We start from the raw sequence: 12,161 nt of genomic DNA, 5'->3' as shown, positions 1-12,161 counted from the left end.
TTGAAATTGAATTTTTCTTCAAGTTTCAGGTTGTTCATAATATTATAAACTTACAATAAATAAAAATAATAAATATTTGAACTTATTGTTATTTTTGGGGTTTATATGACATGCGTTTTCTGATCTGGCCCCTTTGGGATCAAAGTATTGGATACGGCCCCCGGACAAAATGAGTTCGACACCCTGATCTAGAGCGTGAAACTCAGAAAAATTACTTCAAAGTTTCCGTTTTGTCCAGACAAAATTATAATAGGTAGGGCTTCCAAAGTTTGACAACTAGTTGCTATAATGAAGACATATATGTATATGGAAAATATTGAGCTCAAAATTGCCCTTTGACCCTTATTTGTCAGTTCCTGTTCTCTGCCTTTGTATCATGAGCCAAAAATTAGGAGTCGTGCAAAGACAAAAGGCAGAGACTGACATGATCATGATTATTTGCTTGAATTTGCCCAGACTTCCATCCATTGTAAGAACGTCTCACCAAGGTCGAGTCATCATGTGTTTGTTTGAAATTCTATAGAAGAGCTTTGGATTTCCTGTTCAGTGTTGATGAGTACCATGCGTACATACAAGTGACTTTGCAGTATAGTGTGTACAGTATGAATAAATACACAGAATACTTTCACTTTAAAGATAATTTAAGTATAATTGAATACAAATGTTTATTTATTTAATATGTTCAGACCCTGTACCAAGGCCACAACAAAAAGAAGGCAAGAGGTTGGATTTTAAAAATCAAATATATTCATGAACTAAATCACAAACAAAACATACACTGTTACTGCCTTTTGCCTTTACATTCCTCCTTATTTTTGGCTCATTATACAAAGGCAGATACAGGAACTGACAAATAAAGGTCAAAGGTCAAGTTTGAGCTCAATATTTTTCACGATATTTATTCATGTGATAAAAGAGGTCTCAAATACAAACACCATGACATGAACTCATTTTTGACCAAATATGATGTTACAGCGTTCTGCCTTTGTAGGGCAGAATAAATCCCTGACTGGGCAAATCAAGTTTTGCTCAGATACATGGGAAAAAAATTGTGTATAGTCACTTAAATGCAACACTGCCAGATTTGTAAATGTGCACCAACAAGACAACACTGCACCGATTCTGTAGGAGGCTTTAAAACGTATTTGTAGCTCCATGTACAATAATACAACCTGAATGACGATGGCGGTGCTCACAACAAAGTCTGGAATAAATTGAATACAACAATACTCTAGTCTAAAGTGCATTTTGTCCCCCAGGCGGTCCTGAGAGCACTGTACGCCGTCCTGAGCCACGACATCAGCTCCAGGATCTGCGACGTGGCCCTGAACATCATCGACTGTCTGCTGCAGCTGGGCCTGGTGCCGGACATGGGCAAGAGGCTCTCCAAGCAGGACAAGGAGAACCAGGAGGCCCGCCCCAAGGACTCGGTGGCCCAGAGCCTGAGCGGCACCTCCCAGGGCAGCAGCGGAGGGGGGGCGTGCCCGGGGGAGGGGGAGGAGACGGGGGAGGAGGGGGAGGCGGGGGGAGCGGGGGAGGCAGCGGACAGGGGAGCAAAGACGACATCAAGAACAACAAGGACAATGATAAGAAGGTATTCTGTTACTTTCTACGATGCACTTATTTATGTATGAATTTGTTTATAGCTCCCAATGATTTTTTTTTGTTAAACTACTACTGATGCATGTTGTCATGGCCTACACTGGACTTATTTCTTCTAATTCAGGAAAATGCGTTTTAATTTGTAAAGCGTGTGATTTATTTGTGAGAGTGCGTGTTAGAGAAAGTTCTTCTGGAAATTTATCTAACAATTAAAAGGCATTTTGTTCGATGAGAATCAGAAGGACGTAGCTGCCAGGGACAGTTGTTGGATGAAAATCATGTCTCCGTGTTCTTCCAATTTCACATGTTGGCAAACTGGCACATGAGTTCCGTGTGGAGACAGCTGCCTGTGACTATCCCACACTGGCATTTCTTCACTTGTGGATCAAAATAATTTTATATAATTGTATGGAAAACAAACATGTCTATAGTTGCCAGTAGGGACACTGAAGAGTGAAGTTAAATCACACCCTAACCTGAATCAGTCCTGTACCGGGTCGGGTACCCACGGATACCCAACGGTTGCTGAAATAGTTATTGAAACAGGCGGGTTTTAACGTACTGGAGTTTTACGGGCAGGTATGCAGGTGGGTAGAGATTACACACGGGCGGGTCAGGTGAATCAAATGAACCACGAACGGGAGAAAAATACTTGACACGCAATCAGGGCGTCCTTTGCCTTGAAAACAAGTGCCACTTCTTGGACTTTTCCTGGAACAATGGACTAGGCTGAGAGAGACTTAAGTGTTTTTATTACATAAAACCATCAGCAGAGGTGATCAGCTTGGCGGCTACACTCCTGGTTTAGTCCTGGTTTAGTCCTGGTTTAGTCCTGGATTAGTCCTGGTTTAGTCTTGGACTATTGGGCTGTCGGACTAATGGGCTGACCCCGATTTATCATGGGCACGGGTGGGTAATGGGTGGAATGTTAACGGATCCGCGCGGGTGTGGTGCTGTACTGTGCAGGTGCGGGTAGGTGCAGGTTTCCAAAAATGGACCCAGTGCAGGACTCTGTCCTGAACTAAACTACTTATATACCATGTCTACACCACTGCCATGTTTGTTTTGATAGGCCATGCTTTTGTGGGAAGTGGGAAGTGGGAAAATGGACCCCTGGTTGATATGACAAAGAAAATGAAAAGAAATCACAATTCATTACCTCATACTGATCATTCTTGATTTTCAATTTAGTTTGGTCTCATTAAAATTCTGATTCTGAAACATTAGCATTACAAACTTTGAATCATTAGCAGTAGTCATGCTTCTTCTTCCTGAGTCCCACAACCCAAGATGATCACTGATGATTAGAAATGACTGGATCTGGATTTGTGGATTTGATTACTTGCATAGTCATAGTTTGTATAATTGGACAAAAGTGTGTGGTCTTGGCTGGACCGATGACTACACATAACTAGAACTAACCAAGGACTAAACCCGGGTTGTGATGTTGAAATATGGTTTTGTCTTTGTGTCCAGGATGAGACAGCGGGCCTGAGCACACACCGGCTCGCCCTCACCATGCTCATCAAGATCGTCAAGTCCCTGGGCTGTGCGTACGGCTGTGGGGAGGGCCATCGTGGACTGTCCGGGGACCGCCTCCGCATGCAGGTACACACACACACACGTACACACACACACACACACACACACGTACACACACACACACACACACACACACACACACACGTACAGGTGTAACTCTACTTTAAAGAGACAGCCCGGAATTTTGGACATAGGACCTCATTTCCTAGTGAGCCAGAGTGTTGGAGACATGTAGAGACACTTTTTGAAATATTCCATCCAGTCCTTGTATTTGCAGAGGTCACTGGTGCTAGACTAGTGCATGTCAATGGCCACAGTTCTCCTGCCACTAAAAACAGCATGGGGCTCAGTGCAGCTGTCGCCCGATCGCACTTTGCAGACACTCTCTCCCTCTCTCTGTCGTTCTCTCTCAAGTCCAAGATTAGACCTGGTGTAGTCCTGATTTAGACCTGGTTTAGACCTGACCTGGTTTAGACCTGGTGTAGTCCTGATTTAGACCTGATTTAGACCTGGTGTAGTCCTGATTTAGACCTGATTTAGGCCTGGTGTAGTCCTGATTTAGACCTGACTTAGACCTGGTGTAGTCCTGATTTAGACCTGATTTAGACCTGGTGTAGTCCTGATTTAGACCTGATTTAGGCCTGGTGTAGTCCTGATTTAGACCTGATTTAGACCTGATTTAGACCTGGTGTTAGACCTGATTTAGACCTGGTGTAGTCCTGATTTAGACCTGATTTAGACCTGGTGTAGTCCTGATTTAGACCTGGTGTAGTCCTGATTTAGACCTGGTGGTTCCTGAGACCTGACCTGGTCCTGATTTAGACCTGGTTCCTGCCTGACAGATGCCTGTTTAGTTTGCTGCTTTGGCTGGTTCACTCTCTGACTGTCCAATCACAGGTCTGAATCCAGTGACGTCGTACCAACTTCAAATCTGATTGGATGAAGCAACAGTTTCATGGACATTTATTTTGTGTTCGAGGGCCTGCAGAACAGATTGTGAAGGCCTCAGGGACACTTCTTTGACTTTGACTCTGCTGAGCAACAAGTGACGGCTGAAATGTGATTGGTCAGATGCTTTAATATGAAAATCCATGTGTGGAAGCAGCACAAGCATCGGAAATGCTCTGAAAGGAAGAGGACAGACCATTTGGAATGATTTAATAATAATATCATTAACATCAGTCTGTCCCCAATCCCTTTTTGAGCAAATCCCCTCAGCAGAATGAGCCTCACGTGAGTCTTTCATTTGGATTACCAGCTTCAGCGCTGAAATCCAGTGTGTTTAAACCTAAAATATCTCTCTCTGATCTGAATGGTCACTACCTAAACCACAGCACCTACAGCCAACATGAGTCAGTGCTAGTGCAGCCTCTGAGCTTTCACACAAGATATGACCTGTCTTGGATGTGTCTATCTACAGGTTAAGGCTCTGGCAACACAGGTTCAGTTGAGATAGTCGTTCAAAGGCCCTTTAATGTTCTGAACTACACAGAGAAAGGATTTACCTAGTCCGTATACGCTCGTTTGGTCTTCTCAAAATAATACGATCTCTAAAACAAAATCCATACTTGTACTATTATTTATCTGGTGTATTTAATATTTCATGGAAGTAAATTGAACACTACTTACAGAGCTCCAGGGACGGGTCTGTAGCTTCAGTAACACTGGGCAGCTATAAATGACTTTTACTGCTAATCAATGATGCTATTTTTAAATGTGGGTCTGGTGACGCACGGCTCTCTCCAAATGTATGAATTCAAAGCCTCTTCACAGCCTATTTTTGGTGTCAGGTGTAATAACTATACAGCACTAACTAAAGGAGGGAGTGAGGGAGGAGGGGCGGGGCATGGAGGACTAAAGGGGAGACTTAGGTGCAAAGGGGGTGGTGTCTGGAGGACTAAAGGGGAGACTTAGCTGGAAGGGGGCGCGGTCTGGAGGACTAAAGGGGAGACTTAGGTGGAAGCGGGCGGGGTCTGGAGGACTAAAGGGGAGACTTAGGTGGAAGGAGGTAGGATCTGAAGGACTAAATGGGAGACTTAGGCAGAAGGGGCGGAGCCTGGAGGACTAAAGGGGAGACTTAGGTGGAAGGGGCGGGGTCTGGAGAACTAAAGGGGAGACTTAGGTTTAAGGAGCGGAGCCTGGAGGACTGAAGGGAGACTTAGGTGGAAGGGGGCGCGGTCTGGAGGACTAAAGGGAAGACTTAGGTGGAAGGGGGCGGGGTCTGGAGGACTAAAGGGGAGACTTAGGTGGAAGGGGGCGGGGTCTGGAGGACTAAAGGGGAGACTTAGGTGAAGGGGGCGGGGTTGGAGACTAAAGGGAGACTAGGTGGAAGGGGGCGGGGTCTGGAGGACTAAAGGGGAGACTTAGGTTCAAGGAGGTAGGATCTGAAGGACTAAATGAGAGACTTAGGCAGAAGGGGCGGAGCCTGGAGGACTAAAGGGGAGACTTAGGTGGAAGGGGCGGGGTCTGGAGAACTAAAGGGGAGACTTAGGTGGAATGGGGCGGGGTCTGGAGGACTAAAGGGGAGACTTAGGTGGAAGGGGGTGGGGTCTGGAGGACTAAAGGGGAGACTTAGGTGGAAGGGGGCTGGGTCTGGAGGACTAATGGGAGAGACTTAGGCAGAAGGGGGTGGGGTTTGGAGGACTAAAGGGGAGACTTAGGTGGAATGGGGCGGGGTCTGGAGGACTAAAGGGAGACTTAGGTGGAAGGGGTGGGGTCTGGAGGACTAAAGGGGAGACTTAGGTGGATGGGGCGGGTTCTGGAGGACTAAAGGGGAGACTTAGGTGGAAGGGGGCTGGGTCTGGAGGACTAATGGGGGGGACTTAGCCGGATGGGGGCGGGGTCTGGAGGACTAAAGGGGAGACTTAGGTGGAAGGGGGTGGGGTCTGGAGGACTAAAGGGGAGACTTAGGTGGATGGGGCGGGTTCTGGAGGACTAAAGGGGAGACTTAGGTGGAAGGGGGCTGGGTCTGGAGGACTAATGGGGGGGACTTAGCCGGATGGGGGCGGGGTCTGGAGGACTAAAGGGGAGACTTAGGTGGAAGGGGGTGGGGTTTGGAGGACTAAAAGGGAGACTTAGGTGGAAGGGGGTGGGGTCTGGAGGATTAAAGCGGAGACTTAGGTGGAAGGGCAGGGTCTGGAGGACTAAAGGGGAGACTTAGGCGGAAGGGGGCAGAGTCTTGAGGACTAAAGGGGAGACTTAGGCGTAACGGGGTTGGGTCTGGAGGACTTAACGGGAGACTTAGGAAGCAGGGGGTAGGGTCTGGAGGACTAAAGGGGAGACTTAGGTGGAACGGGGTGGGGTCTGGAGGACTAAAGGACAGAATGAAAAGGCGGAGGTGTGGGTTCTGGAGGACCAAAGGGGAGAGTGTGTGGCTTCTTAAATGAAATGGCACAGTTTAATCATATTGCTCAGCACACACTACATTTTTGACACAAAGTTTGCATTAGACAGTGTCGAACAGTAATGCTATTGAAATGACATGTGCACAGGTTTGCAGCAAAAAAAGCTAGTCCCACTCCACTCAATCTGAAATGATTCCACCAATTATTTAAAGTTGCCCTCTTCCTCTCTTATAGGCACAGAACTGCCTGACCAGCCTGTACAAACTGGACAAGCTGCAGTTCCGTCAGACAATGCGAGAATACGTCAACAAAGACTCTCTCAACAACATCGTGGACTTCCTCCATGCTCTGCTGGGCTTCTGTATGGAGCCCATCACTGACAGTAAGTGTGTGGTACTGCAAGGCAACAGCAATGGTAATCTTCTAATCTACACACGTCCTTATATAGGAATAAAAATATCCAGTGGTTCTCAAACTTTTAAAACAACTAACACCTCAAAAAGTCTTAGGAAGAAAATGACAGAGGTGCTTTACACCCAACTGGAACAAGTTTGATTTCTGTGTTTGCTCCACTGTTATGATGCTTCAACCCATCAGCAGTATGTGTTTGAACTTTTCCTAATGTTTTCAGTAAGAGCAGTGTCACATGTGTAGAACACACATCAGTCAGACATCTACAGGGAACACAAGGACTGAGGCAGGGCAGAGTCACGGCTAAACCAGCTGTTCCTCAAAGGTGTAGAACTCCATGTATTCACATAAGATGAGTTATAGAGTCAGCCTAGATAATATATACAAAGTCTAAAATATGTCGAAACCATTTTAAACAGGGTCTAAACAGGACTAAGCTTGACCTAACCCCTTTCTGAACAGGTTTAAACCAGATTCAAACAGTCTAAGTCTAAACTGTGACCCCCTCTGGCACCTCCAGAAGTCCCTGCACCTTTGTTTGAGAACCACTCTGTTGTCTTCCTCGAGATATACCTACTTAAACTGTTTGGTAACACTTTATTTTACAATAGGCTTAATGCACCTCCTTCATTAAGTACAATGTACAACCATGTAATAACATGTAATGTGACTCCTCTAACCCCGACCCTAACCCTTATTAACATGTCATTACATGTTATTACAAGTTGTTACATAGTCACAGGTACTGTAAAATAAAGTGTGTTTTATTGACTTGTACGGTACCTGCACCATACTACGACCCTTATGTGAGTAGTACAAGTATTATTATTATATTTCTACTAATATCTGACCACAGATAATGGTCCCTGTGTGGTTGACAAAGCTGAATTGCAATACAGCTGTCTCACACCTTACACTTGGCATCCCAGCGCCTATCTATCTATCTCTGTTATATATATGTCCACTGTCCACTCGTTTGTCTACTTGTGTCCTCTGTCCCCCTCTCCCTGTCCTCCTCCTGCTTTCATCCTTCCTTCTTTCTTTTCGTTCATCCTTGCTCCAGCTGAACCCTGCCCTCCTGATTCGCTCATCCATTCTGTACTTGCCAATCGGGAGCTTTTGCCATGCTCATCCGCCCTGCTGGCTTCTACTGCTGAGCAGTGAGACACATTGTACATGACAATTCAGTTTTGCCTGTGGAAAGTATACATGATGTGGATCAATTGGCAAGTTACTGAAGTGATGAGTGTGTTTTGATTTCAGAAAGCGCACAGAGCACCTGGTCTGATGGAATGTTTGTAACCTGTGTGTGGATATGAGGCCTGAGATCAGAGAGGGTGAAAGTGACATTTTAGGTCAAATTCTAGTGTTTATAGAATAAATGTGTATGGTGAGTTCAGTCACCGACAAAATATTACACACATATTCATACATATTTTAGAGTTACTGATTTAAAAATAAATCAGTTTATCTATTCACAAATTTTTCAGTGGCTGTTTGGTCCTTGGAATGATATAAAAATACATGACGAAAAATTAACATTTTTCCATGTTTTTGTCAGTGGCTGTGATTACAAACACACTTAATTATCAGATTTTTTTAGTTAAACAATTATTTAAATTACATGTTAACCACAAAATCATCAGATTTCTTTCTGGTCATGGTCACTCTGATTTCTCACATTGGATTCTGTGGTCTGCATGTCATTTAAAAAATCTTAACTGTCCAGAAATCTGCTTATAATCAGAGTTTGGTGGGCATGTCAACATGGCATCTGTTGAAAATTATAACACCAGCATATGCAATTGTCATAAAATTTCTCCTGAAAATATTTGAAAATACAGCACCAAAAGGACAAATGTATTGAATTTATTGATTTTATTGTATTTATTGACAAATATACATCTGTATACTAAAAAGTGCATGTTACTTCTTTGCTGGAGCATCCTTATCTGTCTGTTTCTGTAGAAGTGTCTCTGGTTTTGCCTGTAATGGTCCACAGTAAAGCATTAAACTGATCTATTTGCATGAACACACACGGCACACATAGATGAGTCACTCACAGTAGAATGCATGGTTTTCACATATTTTTGTCATTGTATATATGCCCTACTGTGGAGTATTCCAGGTAAAACAACATCTCCATGGAGACATGCAGGTTGTGGACCCTCCACCAGAGAAGCGGCATTCTGCACTTTAAAGTAATAAAATGCTATTTAGGTGCAGTATTTGTCTCAAAGTAAAAGTGTAAAATCCAAAATGCCACTTACGCCCTTACACCCTCATCCTTGCTTTGTTATTCTACCTCTCTTATCTCCAAAATTCACCTCGTGGTTGAGGTGGGGTGCCGCGCCCTTTCCGACTCGCCGCGTACATGTCTGTGCTTGGCCCGCCTGACTGTCAATCAACTCTGTGCCCCGCCTCTTTTCTCTTGCAGACTACGGCAGTGCAGGTGAGAGGTCCCGGAGGGCGAAAAAAAGAAACATCGGTAGATACACTTAATCATAACAATAACCCTCAATGTCTACCAGCTTATGTAGCAAGTCCAATGAATACACGTACCCAAGGCTTATCCGACCCTTTCCTAGGCACTGCTTCCATCTCTGCAATCCCTCACTATTCCTCCAAAACGTGACCGGAATGGCCTACAGATTTGGATGAAATTGGTGTATAAAAATTCTCTATGAAATACAAAAAAAGCAGGCCTGTGTCACTTGCATGTATTTATTTCCTGACGAGAATCCCTTTCAGTTTGCTCTCCCCCATTTGCTTTTTGAACCCCCCCCCTCGCCTATCCCTTACCCTGTTGTACCCCGTTTAATTTGATATTTTTCAAGCTTGTCGGTCACGCGCTGTTCTCTCTCCTGATTGGTGCTCCCTCCCTGTCCGTCACGCAGACAAGGCGGGCTTTGGGAATAACTTTGCGACGGGGGACAACAAGTCTGTGGCGCAGAACATGGAGGCGGTGGTGGTGGGCTGCATGTTCAAGTCCCTGATCACACGCTGTGCCTCCACCACGCACGAGCTGCACAGCCCCGAGAACCTGGTGGGTCTCTAACATCTGCACATGGTTTATGAGTGTGTGTGTGTGTGTGTGTGTGTGAGCTCACACAGTGTAACGAGTGTGTTGGCTCAATATCAACGTTAGCAGAGCAGAGACAGTGTTGCTAGATTGGGTTTAGTGATTTCCACTCAGTCATGTTCGAAAACCCTTCAGCAAAAACGCCCAATGTTTTGTCACAGAAAACATTAAATCTTTGAATAATCGTATGTAATCCATTGTTGGGCTTTTTAAAACCATTGCCAGTATTGAGAAAACATGTTAAATGTAAAACAATATTTTCAATTTATCACAGAAAAAAATGTGATTTAGCCTAATATTTCTTATTTATTTATTTATTTGTAAAGTTACAGCACATATTAATTTAATTTAAAATATAAATATGTAAAGATTAGAGCCAGCCTGGCTAATTTCCATCTTGAGTCTCTCGGCAGGTTGATGTAAAATCATCTGCAGGACAGAGAAAAATACTGCAACAATCACACAAAAGTACATAATACCAGCACACACACTGTACATGTAATTCATTTCAGACAGTTCATTTGAAGTTGAACTTCAAATGAACATTTGAAGTCAAAGAAAAATAAATTGTTTAAAGAATTAAACCAACAACCCCTCAATATAAAAAAAAATGTAAATAATATTTGAATAAACATGTTGTAAGGTAATCTATTGACTTTTTCAAAACAATGCCAGGATTGAGAAAACATGTTCTATAAAACCCTTGGTAAAACATTTTCATAACACATAAAAATGAGTGTCATCTATGGTCAGCTATAGCCTCAGCTACTGAAAGAACAGCTGTGAACACAGACCTGCCTACTCACACATCAAAGAATTGAATCTGTGCAACAGCTGAACACCAGGACGTCTGAACAGAGCGGTCCATTCATTTATGCACAGACCAAAGAACCTCCATAAGACTGGACAGGAGTGAATGTCCATACGGTTTCTTGCATCATTGCATATTGCACTGATTCGTGTGAAAACAAACAAAAAAAAGCCCAAATGTGTTGAAAGTAGTCCAAATATTATCAGCTCCTCATCATACAGCGGCTGGACCTCACAGATAGCCTGATAAGAGCAGATAGGGCACACATCTGATACCTGCAATACATTTTTTGTGAACTCAAACTGTTCACTTATAGCTTTCACAATGGACAGATTGTGTAGGAATCCTTGTCTGTTTTCACAACATTAAAACTAGGGCCAATCACTGGTTTTGTACAAATCTATTGGGTCAGGGTACATAGGCTGACGTCATCTAGTGCCTCTGCTCAATTTAATTTCTCTCCAGTGACTAGATCAGGAATTAGAATACACTAGACGGTTTGTAAGAACCCTGGAAGTTGTAGACCGCGCTCCGACCAATCAGTGAAGAGCTGTGAAGCCATGACGTCAAACTCGTCGCGCCTGTCTGTGTCCCTTTTGTGGTACATCACAACAGTAAACAAAGCGTCGAGATGGATGTAGACGAAGACAAGATTTAAAGGCAGAACAAAGAGAATGTTTGGTGAATTTTATCAAGGGGAAAGACGTTATTGCATGGATTTGGTGCATTACATACATCACGACCAAACAGCAGCGATTGGTTAAATGAAAAAAGTACTCGCCTACTGTCGAGCAAACAAATCCTAATGCTGCGAGGTCTGACGGTTTCCAAGAAGTGAAACAGTCTGATGAATCAGGCTAGGGACTGTCTCAGGTAAACAGGGACGTCTAGTCACCCTACACGTGTGGTTCATATGCGCACCACTGAAACCGGGCAGCTTCACTGTTACATCACTACTTCCTGTCCAGTTTGAACTTGATGAACTAATGCTACTTTTGAGACATAATAAATACTAGAATAATGCCACAAATTCTGAATCTACAGATAAAAACAACATTAATCTTAAACTTTGAGATTTCTAGGATGCTCTAAAACAAAATCACAAACACATCATTATAAAAAAAATATAAATACATTTTAAAAAATCTGTATAATATAAGCCTTATTTGTAAATGTGAAGTGTACTGGGGTCCCTGTTGTGAAATACAGAGGGGCCCCGAGGAGTTCAGAAACAAAACATTGGCAGGAGATCAGACTGTGGAGGACTGGCTTAAGTTTGGCCCCGAACCAGAGGCCACCCACACACAAGCTGGAGCGAGGGATTACTCACTCTCCTCTCTCTCCTCTCCTCTCTCCCTCCCTCTTCTCC

At 43.9% G+C, this 12,161-nt stretch overlaps 1 protein-coding gene across 1 annotated transcript in view; it reads left to right on the top strand.

The window, feature by feature from the left end:
- The window catches only part of LOC110170912 (unc-80 homolog, NALCN channel complex subunit), a 104,147-nt gene that overhangs the window by 35,292 nt on the left and 56,694 nt on the right, over positions 1 to 12,161 (top strand). The window contains 6 exon segments of the mRNA XM_055166707.1: positions 1,260 to 1,481; positions 1,484 to 1,594; positions 3,079 to 3,210; positions 6,723 to 6,870; positions 9,337 to 9,387; positions 9,797 to 9,945. Of these exon segments, the coding sequence (XP_055022682.1) occupies positions 1,260 to 1,481; positions 1,484 to 1,594; positions 3,079 to 3,210; positions 6,723 to 6,870; positions 9,337 to 9,387; positions 9,797 to 9,945 (813 nt within the window).

The sequence above is a fragment of the Boleophthalmus pectinirostris genome, unplaced genomic scaffold (assembly GCF_026225935.1).
Source record: "Boleophthalmus pectinirostris isolate CB_2022bp ecotype Guang Dong unplaced genomic scaffold, ASM2622593v1 HiC_scaffold_11, whole genome shotgun sequence".
NCBI lineage: Eukaryota > Metazoa > Chordata > Actinopteri > Gobiiformes > Gobiidae > Boleophthalmus > Boleophthalmus pectinirostris.
Note: the sequence above shows the minus strand (reverse complement) of the source record. Positions and strands in the feature narration are given on the sequence as shown.